General features: G+C 57.9%; 5 protein-coding genes across 5 annotated transcripts; 3 read left to right on the top strand and 2 right to left on the bottom strand.

Annotated features, from left to right (window-relative positions):
• Nucleotides 1–407: 407 nt before the first annotated feature.
• GLRG_02602 (phosphatidylinositol 3) lies at nucleotides 408–3356 on the bottom strand (the record flags this gene model as incomplete). The annotated part of the gene is made up of 4 exons (XM_008092611.1): nucleotides 408–2913; nucleotides 2974–3075; nucleotides 3127–3213; nucleotides 3298–3356. 4 exons carry the CDS (start codon nucleotides 3354–3356, stop codon nucleotides 408–410), a joined length of 2754 nt encoding a protein of 917 aa, XP_008090802.1.
• Nucleotides 3357–3988: 632 nt separating this feature from the next.
• Nucleotides 3989–5393, top strand: GLRG_02601 (uncharacterized protein; the record flags this gene model as incomplete). Its single annotated transcript, XM_008092610.1, has 2 exons — nucleotides 3989–5126; nucleotides 5182–5393. The coding sequence occupies 2 exons, from the start codon at nucleotides 3989–3991 to the stop codon at nucleotides 5391–5393; spliced, it is 1350 nt and encodes a 449-aa protein (XP_008090801.1).
• A 1408-nt stretch (nucleotides 5394–6801) lies between these two features.
• On the top strand, nucleotides 6802–13619 carry GLRG_02600 (uncharacterized protein; the record flags this gene model as incomplete). The annotated part of the gene is made up of 2 exons (XM_008092609.1): nucleotides 6802–8202; nucleotides 8256–13619. The coding sequence occupies 2 exons, from the start codon at nucleotides 6802–6804 to the stop codon at nucleotides 13617–13619; spliced, it is 6765 nt and encodes a 2254-aa protein (XP_008090800.1).
• Nucleotides 13620–15263: 1644 nt separating this feature from the next.
• On the top strand, nucleotides 15264–16109 carry GLRG_02599 (uncharacterized protein; the record flags this gene model as incomplete). Its single annotated transcript, XM_008092608.1, has 1 exon — nucleotides 15264–16109. The coding sequence occupies one exon, from the start codon at nucleotides 15264–15266 to the stop codon at nucleotides 16107–16109; it is 846 nt and encodes a 281-aa protein (XP_008090799.1).
• A 524-nt stretch (nucleotides 16110–16633) lies between these two features.
• GLRG_02598 (BTB/POZ domain-containing protein) lies at nucleotides 16634–17436 on the bottom strand (the record flags this gene model as incomplete). Its single annotated transcript, XM_008092607.1, has 2 exons — nucleotides 16634–17194; nucleotides 17284–17436. The coding sequence occupies 2 exons, from the start codon at nucleotides 17434–17436 to the stop codon at nucleotides 16634–16636; spliced, it is 714 nt and encodes a 237-aa protein (XP_008090798.1).
• Nucleotides 17437–17498: the final 62 nt, after the last annotated feature.

The raw sequence follows: 17498 nt of genomic DNA, 5'->3' as shown, positions 1-17498 counted from the left end.
GGAGAGAGCACTCCAGAGTGCTTGCCAGGTATCGTGGAAATGTCCGTCAGGCCGGCAAGAACCAGGCAGGCGTTGATGCCTCTCCCCGAGTCTGTCGCTCATGTGGAAATAGAGTAGTGGCGACCCCAGTCACAAGAAACAACAATCCAGAGAAATGGATAGCTTGCACCCCCCCTAAAGACCTGTGAGATTTGGCGTACTCTCGGGAGCGCGGTCTCGTTGGTAAATACAGGTCCAGGCCGGGAAAGTCATCGGCATATAAAGAAACTCATCGGTTGGTGGCGAGAGAGCCTGGGCCCAGAAGTAAGATTGGGTGTTTTCATGAGGCGTCCGTGACACGACTCTGCAGCTCTATCTGAATTAGACTCAACGCCGTAGTGTACACCACTGACATCCAAAGAGTCCCGCTAATTCCGAAAAGCCTGTACAAGTTCATGCAGCTTATCAATGACAACCGGTGCAATTGCGCCAAGGGTATCTTCGATTATCCTCTCAAAGAACAGCATCGACTCCTCCTCGGTCAACTCCAAGTGGAACCTCTCGCGGACCTTCAAAACAGCCTTGTCGGGTTCGAGGCGAATGTCGGGGATGTTGGCGTCCACCATCAGACTGAACAGGTTCAGAATCAGGTTGGACGACTTGCGCAGGGCAGTGTATGCCAGGAAGCAATACTGCTTGAACTGTTTAAAGTGCTCCGAGTTGACGCCGCCCATGCAGTCCACCATTTCCTTGGAGAGCTTCATCACCGGCGCGAATGGTTTGGGATCCCGTCCAAGAATGAAGCCAAAGTCTGCGTGGAAGAAGTGTCCGTCGGGCGCCAGGAGAAGGTTGTCCAGATGTCTGTCGCCGACACCCAGGATGTAGGTGATGACACAGTATCCTGCGCAAGACCTGACGTACGTATCCAGCGTCTCCTGCCGCAGACCCAGAGGTTGCCGGTCGTCTGGGTTGTTGGATTTCAAGTACGTCAGTGCGGGGTTGTTCTTGTACTTTGAAGCAATGCTCTGGAAGCTGACCGACGGGACGAACTGGGATGCGCCTGCTGTCGTGCTTGTGGCCAGGATCTTGTATGGCGACAGCTTGAGGTCCAGGTTTTCCTTCTGTAGTAGCTGGTCCATAAGAGTGATGATCTGGATGACCAGTTGATCCTGGCGCAGGTCGTCGCCGGTTTTAAAGATGATTGGGTATTTCTTCCCCGTGGTGGTTTTGAACGTGACCTTGATAGGACACAAGGATGATTTGAAGACGGTCGTTTCGTCAGGGACAACGCCAACGACCAGCATGGCGGGATCGAGGGGCAGAGGCAGCGGCGGGTCGATGGTCAACATCTCGTTTTTGGGGTCCGCCAAGAAATGCTTGACGCGATCCGTCTTCTTCGCAATGGACTCATGCGACGTCTTGACCTCCCCTGAGATCTTGGACAGGATCGCGATCAGCTCGGCCTGTCTCAAAAGGGTCTTCCTCGACTCGACGCCGTCTGGCCGCTTCACCAGCTCCGTCATGAAGTCGTAAGCCACCTTTCGGTAGATGTTGCGGTTATCCAGCCCTTGCTCGGAACTGTGATCGTCGCATTCAACCATCAAGTACCAGTGGAAGTAGTTGCCAAGAAGGAAGTTGCCGGCTGCACGGGATATCAAGAACTTGGCCAAGGAAGAGTCCTGGATGGCCTCCTGGGAAGAGTCTGCCCGGATATGCTCGTACTTGAGTGCCTGTACCAGCTGAAGCAAATACAGCAGCAGCTCATGATCGTCCGCCTTGCGCAGCCTTTCCACCGCGTATGCCCGAACAGCTTGGTTGTCGAAGGTGGGACCAAGCAGCTCGAGGGCGTCGTCAACGTCAATCTCGGTCCAGCGTCCCAAGACTTGCACGGCCTGCTTGGCCTCGCTTTGGTCCTGCCAGTTGACCGATTTGACAAACTTTGTGACGGCGCGTTTGTCGCGAGTAAGGTGGTAGCGGAACTTCCAGATCAGGTCCTTTTCCTCTGGTGTCAGGGTATGCGTTGGCGAATAGGACATGATGAGGTTCAGCTCATCGCGGACCTTGGCATTCGGCTTGAGGTCCTTGTCGAGAACGCCATGACGATGCTGGCTTCTGACAAGTCTCCTGTGCTTGCTCTCGGCCGGGTTGTCGCGAGCACCGACCTCTGGGTCGTAGACCTTCATCAGCCGACTACCAGGGCCGCCCGCCGCATCACCAAGCGCGTTGATACCAGGCCCAAACTGTACCTCGGGAGGTGGCTTCAGCATGACGTTGGACTGAGAAGCAGAGATGTGCTGCAGGTTCGAGATTGGCGGAGGGTCGTACTCCAAGTCGGCGAAGACGACGGGGAAATCGAATCGCGGCAACTCGACGTTGAGTTGAAACTTGGAGAATCCCGGGTGAGACTCGGTGTCCACGACACCGTTCTCGTCGTCGGTGCTTCTCTCCTTCTCGGGCGCATCCCCATTTGTTGCCCTCTGACGTTGCATGGTCTTCAGTGAAGCTTTTGCCGACTGCAGACCACGCTTCTCGAACCCCCGGAAGACGAGCTGATCAAGCCAGTCGACTCTCGGGATCTCGCCCATTTCGTGCTTCTTGAACAGCTTTTCCATGCGCTCCAGCTCTTCGGCGTCCTTATCTACCGGCGGAGCCTCCCCCTTCCTCGACCCATCCCTTTTCTTGCGGGGCACCGCGGGCGTGGTCGTGTTGTCATTACCGTCGGCGTTCTTGTGTCGGTGTACCATGCACTTCTGTCGGCCTTTCTGCACCTGGTTATCTCGGTCAAAGAGCGGCAGCGTCGTGCCTCCGAAGGGAATCGCATGACCTCTCGCATGCTTCCCCCCAGCGGGAGACGAGTCCCATAACGTGATGGCCAGACAGGAGTTCAGAGGGAGGGTTTTGTAGCTAATCGGCAGCGTGAGCCATTCGTTCCATCTGTTGCAGCAGCATGTCAGAACCCTTTCCAGGCCGCGAGCCCCCGATCTCATCACTCACCTTCTCTCAGTGCGGAAAGATTTGTAGGCTGTTTGGACAGGCACCGTCAAGGGTTTGGAGCCGGCCCATACTTGGACGGTGACGTAGAGATCCGAGTGGGAACTAGCAGGTCAGCGACGACGACAAGCAACGGCGCAGGAAGCTGTTCGGTACCTCTGATTGGAGCCAATGTGCCTCAGCTCGGCCTTTTCCAGGAGAGTCGAATGTAAGAATGGTGTTTCGTCGCCCTCTAGGTTGATTCTACAGCAGAAACACCCACCGTTAGTCGCGCGCACTTCTAGACATGTGGGACAACGCTCTGGAAGGGCAGAGCAGGGCACATACATTCGGATGCTCACTGGGAAATCCAGCGACTCGGAGCTCGCAAATGAGAACGGCTCCATCTTGACAACAGGAGCCTGTCCAAGGTCACGATTCCATTATGCGATGAAGGTGGGAAACTGCAGATAGTTGTAGTCTTGGGGGAATGCGACGAAGATGGTCGGTGGTTGGCGTAGCGCAAGTCGGCGGGATGGATGGATAACCACCGATAGGCAGCTGACAAACAGCGGGAAGCTTCAGTGGGGGCGCGCGCGCACCTGCGCCGTGGCCGCTAACAGAACAGGGTGTGGTCGGTGGGTACCTAACTGTATGTACACTGTAGGTAGGAAGTGCCCCGCTCAAGCCACAATCTAGATCTTTATCGCGTGTCGATAAGAGATCCCAGCCACATTTCTCCACTCGATACCGATACCAATTAATTAATTAGACCTTGTTGGACCTTGCTGAGCGCGTTGAGTGGGAGGGGCCCTGGCGCCCCTCTGGGAAGTGCCTGTCGCGTCTTCCATGTCTTGCGATCCGACGCGCGAGTTCCTCCTTCAAATCCCACATCATTGATACCCACGATACATTACCGAAATCGCCGTCTCCCTCTTCTGCTTGTACTTGCTCATGAGTCAGACTGACACACCCAGCCTTCTGATCGATCCGCCGACGACACCTTTCAAGCACCTCCTCACCCTATAATCCAACCAAGATGCCGGCGAGGGTGGGTGGCTCGTCGTCGTCTTCCTCCGGATCCTCGAGTGAAGACGATGCGCGGGGCCCTGTGCGTGGCCAACTCGCTCACAGAGACAAAGGAAAGGGTCGTGATGTTTCCGTTGGGAAGCGGAAGCGCGCAGATACGGCAAATGGAGTCCACCCCACCCGCCGAAGAGCGACCCGCTCCGTCGAGAGAGGCGAGGACTACGACTCGGATGTCTACGACCCTGACCAGCCGATGGAAGAGCGCCGAGAAATCCAGCGCAAGCTGCGAGACCTTCAGAAAGGCATCGCGGAGAATATGGAGGAGTACATGCTGCCGGGCTCGACGGGACTTAAAGACACATTGATGATGGCCCAGCAAGTTGCCAGAGGTGTCAAGCAGACCACAGAAGCAACCATCGATTCCCGTCTGCTTGTCAGCGCCGTCGACCTGTCATACCGAAAGACTGTTCGCTTGATGCAAGGAAGCTCGACTGAGGGCGTGGACGTGGACGAGTTCGTTTCCAAGTGCTGCACTTACATGCGGCAAGCCGGGGGGATCGCCGATGATGCAGCGCCGGAGCTCTCAAGCACCCAAAGACGGCGACGCCGCACCCAAGGCGGTTCGCACGACGATGAGGACGAGGGAAGCGACGAAGCATTCAACTGGGCCCATCTCGGACGTTTCGCCTCGCTGCCCAACAACCGCCGCCCTGCCCTGCCTGGTTTCCTCCTCGGCCCTCTGTCAGTTGAGAAGAAGGTTCGGAAGATTGCAAAGCGAAGCGCACCGTTCAGGCCAAACAATCTCGCCGAGACGAGACCCGAGGTGCTGAACGTTGAGGACTTGGCGAAAAAGGAGAACGATCTTACCGCCATCTGCGGCAAGATTCTGAAGCAGCTGCAGAGCGTCCAAGGCGATATCCAGACGAAGCTCTATGAAATTTTCGAGAAAAACGACATGAGCGAAGAAGAACAGACTGCGCTCATGCAGCAGCACGGCCTTCGCGATACTGGAGGCGTTGATCTGCTTCGCTTCGTCGTCAATCCCAAATCCTTCGGCCAGACTGTTGAGAACATGTTCTACGTCAGTTTCCTCATCCGCGACGGAAAGGTCAAGATTGAATTCGACAGTGACGAGTATCCGTCTCTCAGTAAGCCAGTTCCCGAAGCCCCTGCCAGTATGAGTCTGCTAACCAACGAAACCAGGTCCCTTTCAAGCCGACGACGTAGATGAAGATGGCACAGCCGGGCGTGCAGCAGTAAAGCGCGAAACGGCAAAGCAGCAGGCCATCTTCTCCATGGATATGCAAACTTGGCAAGACATCATCGATACCTTTGACATTCAGGAGCCCATGATCACACATCGCAAAGAAGGGGGGTCAACACAAACCCCTGGTGCCAGAGGATGGTACAGCTAGTAATGGGCATGGTAGCAAACATGGCGTTTTGGCAATAAATTCTCAGTCCATCGTCACCCAGTGCTTAATGATGTACAGAATAGCTGGTTGGCAGATTGGGATGGCGTTTATCTGGATGAGCTTTACTTAGTAGCTTTCCTTCTTTTTTCTTTTTCCCCCAAGGCGTTTCTTAGAGGAGCGGGAATAGCCAGGGCTTGAGACCCGATCAATGGATTTGAAGGGCGACTGGTGTCCCTTGCAGATACCCTTCACGATCCCTAGCTTCTTTACACTCGGCATTTGCGCAAGTCTCCTACACCTACTGGCGACGCATTAAACGATTTTCCATGACTCCATTGAATGGGACAAAAACAAAGGTAACCCTGAAAGGCAAGCTAAGTAGGTCCATTCATGATGGATAAGAAATGCAGGGTTTGTGTGCAACCATCATCGGGCATTGCCAAGTCTTTTACCGGCGCCTGAATTCATTGTTTGACGTCCTGGGAACACATAGTGCTCCCCCTTCCAAGTAATACTTTGAATCTCAAAGCTCAAAGGACCATTCCAAGTCTGGCGATGCAACGGCCCCAGTGGCCACAACAATGACACATGCAGACACGCAAACGGCGCAGTTGCAATATCCATCAAGGCCCGAAGTGTGGACTTGCTGCTTCAAAGACTTTCGGGCTTTTTAACCGTAAAGCATTGTGCCTGACAGTCTGAAAGAGGCTCTGGGAAGTTTGCTTCACACGATTCCAGCTTCGCATCGCCGGATCAAGCCCTCAGAGTCGTGGACTTGCGCCATCTCATAAGTATGGCATTGCTCGAGAATCAAAGCCCCTGATCATCTTTCTCCGTCTTGCACCAGTTTCATTCCATTCTCCTGCTTTCTTTCTCTCGCCATCTCTCAAAAGCGGGAGTGTCAGATAGCCCACATAGGACAACAGTTTGTTAGAGGAACACAAGAGATTGTAAGTCCACCCTACCGAGAGGCACTGACAAAGACGGCAATATGGCCGGAGACCCAGACGGGGACGCCTTGAGAAGGGACCCTTCCCCAGGCCGAACCGGCTCCCGGGCAGCATCCTCGTCCACAAACCAACCCCAAGAAGGCCACCAACGTGGCCGGCCCATTCAACAGCAGAGCCCCTTGGCGGGACCATTACATGAGTCAAAAGAAGCACGAAACACCACTGATAGCGTCCCACCTCCGCCGCCAGAGAATACCAGGGCCACCAAAACGGTCTCATGCGCAAATATAGTTGCCCATGGTCCAGCGGCCAAGGCCTCGTCTGCTGGAGACGCGTCTCAAAGCAACACTCCGTCACGGGCTGCGAATCCGACAGCTATACGACAGTCATCATCTGGCCGAGTTGCGCCGCCAGCACCTGCACAGACCGACGAGATTCTCGAGCAAAATACAACATCCATGTCACCATCCCAAGACCCGAGCGTCTCAGGGCAGGGAGGCTCCGGTCCTCGGGGCAAGGTCACTTCTTTGCCGCAATCCGACTCCTCGAAAGTTGAGGTCGATGCAAGGATAGAATATGCAGCAGAACAGGGGCGGCTTCAGGAAATGAAGAGCTACCTGAGAGAGCTCACAGAAGCATACGATCTTCCCCCTGCACTCGTGGAGCATCCGTCAGATGAAGAGTCCGGGACAACACTCAAGACCATCGACGCACTCTTCAAGGACTTTGCTTCGAGGTTGTCCAAAGAGTGCCGTGACAAAGAAACCAATCTGCAAAGTACGCAGGCCAAACTTGACATGTCAACATCGGCACAAGCGACGCTCGAAAGGGAGAAGTTGGCCCTGGAAGAGGCCACTAAGATGAAGGACGCCAAGTTGGAAGAGCTCGAATCCATCGCCAAACAGGCGCACGAGTCCGACATCAAAGATCTCAGAGCCCAAGTCGAGAGCTGCGCGACTGAGCGAGATGAGGCAACCTCGGAGCTGAGAGAACTTCGACAGAAGTTGGAAGAAGCTGAGAGCGAACGCAACGAAAAAGAAATATCGATGCAGAAGCTCAACTACGCGTTGGAGGAAGCCCGTCAGAGCAACCGCCAGGCTGCCCCATCTGTCGACGTGGAAACCTTGAGAACCATGATCTCCGATCTGCGCGAGGAGCTCAGAGGTTTGAATAGAGACAATGCAGACCTAGAGAGGCAAGCCGAGATAACGACAGCAGCTCAGAAACAAAAGGACGACGAAATCACCGCACAGATGAGGCACCAAGATGAATACCTCCTTAGAATGCAAACCGAGAACGAGAAGGACAAGAGGGTCATCGAAGCGCTCCAGCACGAGAAGGATGAGCAACTGCGAAAATTCTCCGAGGCCGAAGCGGAACGACAGCCCGTCACCTTCCGGGTGGACAACGAAATCTTGCCGCGAGAGAAGTACGAAAAGCTTCTCGACAACGTGAGAGGCGACATGGCAAAGATGCGAGAGCAACTGCAACAGGCCGAGGAGGAACGTGATAGGGCTATAGAGGATTTTGACGGGGCTCGAAAGATGGTCATGGAGGAGTTCGTTCCCCTTTACGCCCTCGCCGTGGACGAGGCCGCCCACAACATGTTCAACATCTGGGAGGCCGAGGAGGCCAGTCTCAAGGCCCTGGTTGGAAAAGGCGAGTACCGCAGGTACCTCCACGCCGTCGTCATGCCTGATCGTCAGCCATCCCAGACTTCATCGGAAGGGTTCGTCGCGCGAGGGGAGACGGCCACCGGCCTCGGGTTAGACTGCTCTCAGGCGTCGGAGCCCATGAGCCTGTCTGTGCGACAGAATCTCGCAGACGAGTTCCATGAACTCGACAGGGAATCCTCCGCAGTAAGTTCAGCTGTTTGTGCCCCTGTCTGGGTCTGTTGCTGATTAATGTTAAGGGTTCCGAATGCACTCTGATGGGCCGGGGAGACGGTTCTGCGGAGCTTTTCAAGATGCTGGACGAGTGCCGGACCCGTCGCGAGGAAGCGGAGCAGAGAGTCGAGGAATTGGAAGGCGAGACGAAGAAGCAGCAAGACGAGATTCAGAAGCTGAAGGAGGCCGCCGAGGTCGTCAAGCCCAGCGTAGACGATTCCGCTAAGCTGCAGAAGGCGCTGGATGAGTGCCAAATCCGTCGCGAGGAAGCAGACCAGAGACTCAAAGAGTTGGAGGGAGAGACGAAGAAACAGAAAGACGAAATTAACAAGTTACAAGACGAGATCCAGAGACTGAAGGAGGTCGCTGAGACTGGCAGAAAGGCTTCCGCCAAACTGGGTGAGACGCTGGACGAATGCCAAAGACAACGCAACAAAGCCGACATAAGACTTGAAGAACTGGATGGAGAGACGAAGAAGCAGAAAGACAAAATCAAAGAGTTGCAAGACGAGATCCACAAACTGAAGGAGGCCGCCGTCACCGCCGAGACCAGCAAAGCCTCCGGTGAGGAACCCGACGCATCGGAGTGCAGGGCTCAGACACCGACGCAGGACGCCGCCAAGCGGGACGAACAACGACTTCAGGGCGCCTCAGCAGTCGAGCCGCGAGACATGCAAGCCGATCTTAGGGAATGCCAGGCTCAACGGCAGCAGGCGGACATGGAGATTGAGGTGTTGAAAGGAGAGGCGAGACGACGCTCAAGGGAGCTCAGAAAGCTGAAAGGCGAACTGTCATTGCAACAAAGGATTGACGAGCTGCTCAAGGAAAGGCTTCAGGCAGTCCAGCCAAAGGCCAGCAAACGCAAGGCAAAGGTCAGATGGGCCGAAGCAAGAGTTATGCTGCAGGAAGAAGGCGCAGGCGATGAGGGGGCGATTTTCAGCTCTACCAACGACCCGGAAGGCTATTTGAAGCTCGTTTCGGCACTATCGCAACGCGTCGACGAAGCCGAAAGTCAGTTTGGCAGAACACATCAACAGCTGGCAGATGTCCGGGGCACGACCACCACTCTTCAGGCGACAATCGAGCAGCTTGAATCACAACGCGGCCAGCTGGAGCAAGAGAGGCAGCAGCTCTGGGAGAACTTGAAGGCCCGTCGGCACTCAGAAGAGGGGACCAGACAAGCAAACGCTGCTCTGGAGGAGGGGCTCGAGAACAACGAAGAGCTAGGAGAGATGGACGGCGATATGGAGGAGATGGACGAAGTGACCCGGAAAACAAAGGAGGAGCTCGAGAAGAAGAAGGAAGAGCTCGAGGAGAAGAGAAAAGCACTTGACGACTGCCGCGCCCACGACAAGAAACTCGAGGCGGAGCTTGCCGCCTTGGAGGCACGCCGAGATGGCGAAAGCGACGGCGACGACAGCCAGGACGAAGACCTCGGCAAAGAAATCGACAGGCTCGAGGAGAAGGTTGCCGACTTGCAGCGACAACTGAGCGCGGCCAATTACAAAGCCAGCAAAGAGGCGGAAAGGCGCCACGAGGTAGAAGAGAAAGGGGTCTGGGAAGGCACCCGCGCGGCCGCGCTGAGGTCCAAACAGACCGAGCTGGATAACTTGAGGAAGGAATACGACGAAGAAAAGAAGATCTATGAGTGGGAAATTGAGGATCTCGCGACGCGTCTCGATAACCGCGTCGACGCGGACAACGCCGAGGTGAAACGCTTCAGGGTCTGGCACAAACATGTTGTTGACGGACTCGAGGCCCGGCTCAAAATGGCGGAAGACGAGGGTCGTGGCCACGCGTCCGAAATGGCGAGGATCAAGTTCGAGCACACACAGGCTACTGAAAAACTCAAGGCCCAGCTCGACGTTTCGGATAAGATAATAGCAAAGCTCCAGGATGAGCTGTATGACGTCCCGCACACCGAGGCGCTCCTAAAGAAGAGACCCTGCGATGCAGGCACGCAGACGAACGGGGGGCCACACGCGGAGGACATGACGCCGGTGGCCCAAGTATCCCATGGCCCGACGGGGGCATACTTGAAGGCATATTTCACGTTCAAGAAAAGCATCGAATCGGGTCTGCGCTTGCAGGACACCGCGACCGGGTTGCAGAATTATCAGCTTCGTATCGTCGAGAAACTAGATCAGGAGCTTGCCCGCCGCATCAGCCTTTCGCGGATCGCAAGGGCCTCGGAAACCCCGACGCCCAACCGCCCCGAGACGCTCGACAGCACGACGGATGACGCGTCGCGTTCATCTCCCCCAGGCGATCAGGTGCCCGATTCGCCCACCACCGAATCCTCCTCCGACGAGGAGGATGAGCGCGCCGCGACCTTGCGCGGTATCAAGGAAACTTGCGAGGAGTTCGAGGTCCTGAGACAGCGAAAGCAGCGGTTCCGAGACGACGAGGCTTCCGCCATCCAGCTGGTGTGCGCACTCGAGGCCGAGATCGAGGCCCTCAAAAAGAGGCTCGACGGCGCGGACGATTCCGACGAGAAGAAGACGGCCGAGCCGGACGACGGCGGCGAGGAACCCAGCGATGACGAATCCGACAATGGCGAAGAAGACCCAAAGGACCCCGCCGCAATCCGCAGGCGGATCGCCAGGCTCAGGAAGAAGGTCAGCAAGACCCAGACGAACCTGAAGAAGGACGAAGAGGCCCTTCGGAGTGCCATCGACGAGCATGAGGGGGAGTTGGCCGAGTGGATCGAGGACCTGGACGACCTCGACGACGACCCAGAGCGGACCCTCTACCGCTACCTTGCAAACGGGACATGGCATACGGCAAAGGCCGGCTACTGGAAGGGTACGACTTGGGTGCACCCGCTGCCGCTGCCGTCTGGGGAGGTAATCCACGCGTTACTCAAAGGGATGATCCTGCAGAGGGAAAGGCTCAGAGTCGACGGCTTCCCTGAACTCGACTCGTTCATCGATAACGGCGACATCGAGAAACGGCCCCGCCGCCAGCGGCCTCAAGAGGCGCTCGTGCGCCGCATCCAGGAGAAGTTGGGCAGCCTCCGCTCCTATGCGGAAGCCTGCGAGAAGGATTTGGAACGCATCAGCCGCGTCGTGGAGGACTCGGTGCCCGTCGACGACCCCGTGCCAAGGGTCCGGGCCCGGAGCCGGAGGCCGACACTCCCGTCGCAGTCTCGGACCGTGACCCTCGACGAGGGTGTCGAGGACGGAGGGGGAGGAGGAGGAGGAGAGTACGCGGACCGCCGCGACATCGTGTACGATGACGCCGCCAGCGAACCGACATCCGTCGCTTCCGGCGACCTCTCCGGCGACGACGGCAACCCGAATCGCATGCTGAAGTCCGTCATCCCAACAACCGTCCATGATGCCCTGAGCCATTGGAAAAAGACGATGGATAAGATGCTGGAAAAGACGGAGACGCTCCAGAGCGCGGTCGAGGGGCTCATCGACGCCGGCGTCAACTCGCGAGACTACGACTGCGTGCGCAGCAGGGTCCGGCGCCTCCGGAAGGACCTCGCCGAGGCCGCCGCCACAAACGCGGACCTCAGGGCCAGATTGTCCAAGGGCTCGGTAGAAGGCACGGACAGCGAGCTCCAGGAGATGGTCAGGACCCTCAGGCACGAGAACAGCAGCCTGCAAGAGCGGTCGCGGGTCGCCGACCAGGCGGTCAGGGACAGGGCCGCGCAGGAGGCGCGCCAGAGGCAGCTCGAGAAGGACCTCATCGCCGCGAGGGCCAGGGCGGAGGTGGAGAAGACCAAAAACAGGACGCTGGCCGGCGAAAAGGAGCGGCTGGAGAAGGCGGTCAAGCTGATGGAGGAACTCAAAGACAAGGCCATCCGCGACGGCCTGGACAGGGAGATGCGCGAGACGGTGTACAACCACGAGGAGCTCATGAAGGAGGCGGCCGGGCTGAAGAAGGAGGCCGCGGACCTGAGGGAGAAGCTCTCGAACGAGCTCCTGACGAGGAGCGCGCCGCTCGAGACGGCGCAGATGGTCATCGAGGGGATGGCAGGCCGGCTCCGCGAAGCCGACAGGCGGGCGGAGGTGGCGGAGGACATGCGCGCGACGCTGGTGACGGGCATCGAGCGGGCGCTCGGCATCGACGCGGAGGACGACGCGAGAAGCCTGGAGAGGATGCGACGGGTGATATCCAACATGCTCTGCCGGGGGCCCGAAGAGACGGACAGCCAGAGCGGCGAGGGCGCCGGAGACGAGAAGAAGCAGAAGGGCGAGTACGAGAGGGCGATGGAGGAATACAGTCCGAACACGGGGCGGGAGCACGAGCTGGTGCGGAAGATGGTGGACGAGAGGAAGAAGGGAGCGGAGGCCCTCGCCGCGGCGAAGAAGGCGCACGAGGAACGCACCAGCAGACGGCACGCCGAGCACGAGAGGCAGGTCAGGGACTTGCAGGCCATGTACGAGGCGGCCGAGAAGGCGCGCAAGCTGTGCGAGACCAACCTGACGGACGCCCTCGAACGGATCCAGGTTCTGGAGGTCGAGGCGGGCCAGCTGAGGCGGGCGAACGGCGCGCTGGACAAGCGGCTCGAGGAGGAGTGCACGGCCAACCAGGAGATGAGCGAGAAGCTGTACGGGCCGGGCTACGCGGACGGCGGCGGTGATGCTGACGACGACAACTCCAGCGACGGCGAGGGCTCCGACGACTCGGACAACACGACCCGGGGCGGAGGGCGGTGCGCCTGTCCCTGCGTCGGGCTCTGCAACGCCATGGAGAACCCCATCTTCGACGGCCTCCCCGCGGGCGCGCAGGACGTCGTCCGGAACGTGAAGAGGGTGTACAGGAGGTACCGCTCGTGCTGCGGGAAGGGCGGCACCGGCACCGGGGCCGGGGCCAGCAGCGAGACGGCGGCGGGGGAGGTGGGCGACGAGGACGAGGACGAGGACGACGGGCTCCTGCTCTGGCGGCTGTTGGGGGTCATGCGGGGCGACGTGGACATCCGGGAGCAGATGAGGAACGAGGGGCGGCACTACGCGGCGCGGCTGGGGCTCGCGTTCTGGGCCTGCGCGCGGGTGCACCTGCTGTCGTGGGGGCAGACGGCGGCGTGGGTGCATGCCCGCTGCGTACTACGCGGCTTCTTTCTGCCGGAAAGGCGGTGGAAGCCCGGGTCGCCGGGGCGGGCGCCGCCGCCGCAGCGGGTGGCGACGGTGGTCAAGGACGCGGGGATGATGTGCGTGCTGTACTACACGTACCAGGTGCTGGCGGCGACGTGGGCGGTGCAGCGGGTCTGGGAGATGGCCAACGGGTACACGCGGGCGTACTTTGTCGAGCGCGCGCTGCACCCGGAGCGGTCGACGTGGCTCGGGCTCGGCGGGGTGGACATGCGGCTGCGCGGGACGGCTCCGTACAGCGCGGCCGTCGGGGAGGGGGCGGAGTGGTGGTGGGTGGGTAGGTCATGAGGGGGGGGGACAACAGGGGAAAGCCTTGACGGGTTGGTTTTGGCAGTTGGTGGGAAGGTTTCTGTCTGATTTTGGAAGAGGGTGTTGTGTGTGTGTGTATGTCTATGTTTGTGTGTTTGTGTGTGTGTGTGTGTGTGTGTGTGTGTGTGTGTGTGTGTGTGTATGTCTATGTTTGTGTGTTTGTGTGTGTGTCCGGAGAAGTGCAGGGAGTCAGTCAGTTAGTCAGTCGGTCGGTCAGTGGACTATTTCCGTTCGGATCGCCGGCCAGGGTACATTATCTTGCACATCCTCTTCAAACGGGATTTGTCACTTCGTGGTCCTGTGCGTGCCGGGCGAACCCAGAGACTAGAAGGGGATCAAAACCAGGTTGTCCTTGAACGCGTAACTCTGACAGCCAGTCCGGCGCCACGATTTGGAATCGAGACCAGCGCCCGTCGTCCCGGGGGCCCTGGGAAAGAAAGGGGTGTGGAGGGATTTCCACGATAGGCTTAGCGCGGATCGAAAAAGCGTCTAGAAGATTACCGTTCTCGGCCTAGCCGGGTCGCCGTGCCTCGGCTCCCTTTCGGATTCCACCGAGAGGATACGGTAGGTATTCCAGCGGATAGACTCGAGTCACCGGTTCCCGCAAGAGTCGGGCGGAATCGCAGCGCGCTTTGTGCATGGAGGGGCTTGTTGGACGGATTGCATAGTACCAAGGCAGGGTGACTTTACGGACTCTGCGATCAACCGACCCCGACTGTGCCTCGGCCGCGATGACCTGACGACTGACGACTGAGGATACTACCGGCAGGTCTGTGTACATAGTACCTATGTCACTCTGATGCGGTTCCCACACCCCCTCGGTTCGTGATGTCATGTCCCCCCTCCCCCGGTTCGCCTGGTGGAGGTGGAGGGTGTGGCACGTTTAGTGTACGTTTACAGTTAACTACCACACTACATCGTACTGCTGCTGCGTACCAATTCAATATCAATTCCACATATCAAATACCATGTAATCCGGCAAAAGGTACACCTATACAAACACACTTCTAGAACGTCCGATTCGTCCAATTCCCCTCCCAAAATGGTACGTGCTTTTTTTTTTTTTTTTCCGTCAGTGACAGTTGCTTGATTTCCCACCCTGCCAACTCATCTCATCCTCAAGTCGAGTGTCAATGCCCGTCGCATTGCTTCACACATAAAACCCGCCGATGCCCTCCTTCCACCCTTCCTGGTCACGAATCAGTATAGATTAATCATATTACATCGTACACAATATCAACCTCCCCCATCCATCATCAACACACACACACACACACACACATCACGGCTTCTAACACTCGTACCATTCAGAGAGTCTTCAGACTTCCGGCCGCATCAGCCCACGCCCGCCGCGCCCTCAACCCCTCCTCGCGCGTCCACCGCAGAGCCTTCACGGCCACCCACAACCCGTCGTCGCAGGCTCACTCCCGGGGCCAAGAATCGACGGCCGGCGCCTCCTCGTCCTCTCACACAGACGCGAACACCAACACCTCCCAGACCCCCAACCAGGGCCAGCACGCCGCCCTCGACTCCCCCGACCACCACCAGCAGCAGCAGCAGCAGAAACCCTCCCGGCCTCGCTCCCACGATCCAAAGGACCGCTTCACCCCCCCGCCCGCCACCATGTCGCAGAAGCTCATCCCCCAGAACCCGGCCGACGTCATGGTCATCCGCGACCTCACCCCCAACGTCACCACCTTCTCCGTCCCCTTCTCCCGCTTCGGCGCCGTCAAGATCGGCGGCCGCGGCACCCTCGTCCGCCTGACCTCGGGCCGCCTCGCCATCTTCTCCCCCGTCGCCCTCACCGACCACGTCCGCGCCAAGATCGCCGACAAGGGCGGCGACCTCGCCTACATCGTCGCCCCCGACATCGAGCACCACATCTTCCTCTCCGAGTACAAGGCCGCCTTCCCCGCCGCCAAGCTCGTCGGCCCCGACGGCCTGCCCCAGAAGCGCGCCAAGCAGACGGCCGACCCCAAGATCAACCCGGCCGACGAGTTCGCCGTCGTCTTCAAGCCCGCCGCCGCCGGCGAACCCCCCGTCGTCGCCGTCGGCCCCGACTTCGACGCCGACTTCGAGTGCGAGTACGTCGACGCCCACCCCAACAAGGAGATCGCCTTCTTCTACAGGCCCGACCGCCTCCTCATCCAGGCCGACCTCCTCTTCAACCTGCCCCCCACCGAGCAGTACTCCCGCGCCCCCGAGGCCGAGAGGGACACCTCCTCCGGCCTCGCCAACCGCCTCTTTGGCGGCCTGCAGACCACCCAGGGCGACCTCAGGTGGACCAGGCGCTTCCAGTGGTACCTCATCAGCAGCAAGGACCGCACCGCCTTCAACGAGAGCATCCGCCGCATCGACGCCTGGGACTTTGACACCATCGTCCCCTGCCACGGCGACGTCATCCAGGGCGACGGCAAGGAGAGGTTCAGGAACGTCTTTGAGTGGCACTTGGCCGGTCACAAGAAGTAGCGCCCTTGAGCGCATCGCGTGTCGATGACGGTTCGCGTGGTTTGCATTATGGCGCTTGCGTTTTTGGTTTTTGGTTTTTTAATATCTTGATACCAAATGTACAATGTAATTACATGTCAATCATCGCCCTCTTTGTTCGCTCGTGAAATGTTATCAGACGTCATCTAGGGCAGAGGCACTTTACAGTCGACAACGTCTATAGTCAGGGCAGGTTAGCTTTGTTTGGCTGAGAATCGACTCATGTGTATTGGAGGATGTGTATGGCTAAATACTAGCCTGACCTGCCCCCCCCTCCCAGCGTTAACATCCAAACTTAACCATCCTAGAACCGAATCAGAGGGTATGTCCTATTCCATGGTGCAGTGGTTTACTGAATATCCATCCCCGAGACTTTCATAGGCCCCAGCTCCTCAGAAGTGTCCGAGATGAGACCAACCCTCGAGTATGATATCTCGGTGAAAATCCCAAGCTAGAAAGCTACCTACGTCAGTGACGTTCCGCACTTGGTTTCAAGAATAACGTACCTAGATCGAGCTGTCCGAGTCGTCGGTGTCCGAGTCCTCGGCGGTGTCGTCGGTGAGTACCATGTAGATCGCCTGGCATCTCCAGCTTTCTACAGCGTCGGGATCACAAGCCACGAGCGACTTACGTTCATTAAAGTCGGCCCCTCTTTGCATATAGCTATGGGACCATATGAGCATTATTTGCATCAGCTCGGTATACTTGCTGAGGCGCGCGAGAGCGGCTTTCGCACAATCACTCTTTGCAAAAACAGCCCACATGGCATCTGCAAAGATAAGACCAACGGCAGACTCGGCGCAGGCTGGATGAGAAAACACCATGTCTATAAGACTTTCATGAGATGCGGCCTTCTTGTGTTCGTATTTACTGAGATAGCCCATCAAGCTGATTTCAACCTCTTTCATAGCACGTCTCGCCTGCAAACGGTCGGCTAAGATCCAAACGCCCACGTTGGTCTTCAGGTCTGACGATTCAAAGCCGAGTTCTTGGTCGTTGCTGTAGAAGAATCGGATGAGGTGCTTCATCACCCCCGGGTCGACGTCGTCAAAGGTGACGACAGCTTCCTGTGGGCGGTCGGTCGTCAGTTGCCATCTCGCCTCAAGCACCAAGCAAGCTTCAATCCAATAACTTTAAGTAGGAAAGTGATAGCTACCTTCATTTTGCGGCGGAATAAGGCAGCAAAGTATCCGGAATGAGAGCCGAGGATAACCTTGTGAACACGAATCTTCGTACTCTGGCAGATTATGGTAAAGTCGCTGAACTTGCCCGTCTCAAGCAGCCGTTCGGGGTTGGGTAAGCAAGCCATCTTTGGCAATGTCCCGGGTGGCTTGATTCCCGGGTAGGTTTTTTTCTTGTGGATGAGGATGA

This window comes from Colletotrichum graminicola (assembly GCF_000149035.1).
Source record: "Colletotrichum graminicola M1.001 genomic scaffold supercont1.5, whole genome shotgun sequence".
In the NCBI taxonomy this organism is placed as follows: Eukaryota; Fungi; Ascomycota; class Sordariomycetes; order Glomerellales; family Glomerellaceae; genus Colletotrichum; species Colletotrichum graminicola.
The sequence above is the reverse complement of the archived record's forward strand: the minus strand, read 5'-3'. Positions and strand labels throughout refer to the sequence as shown.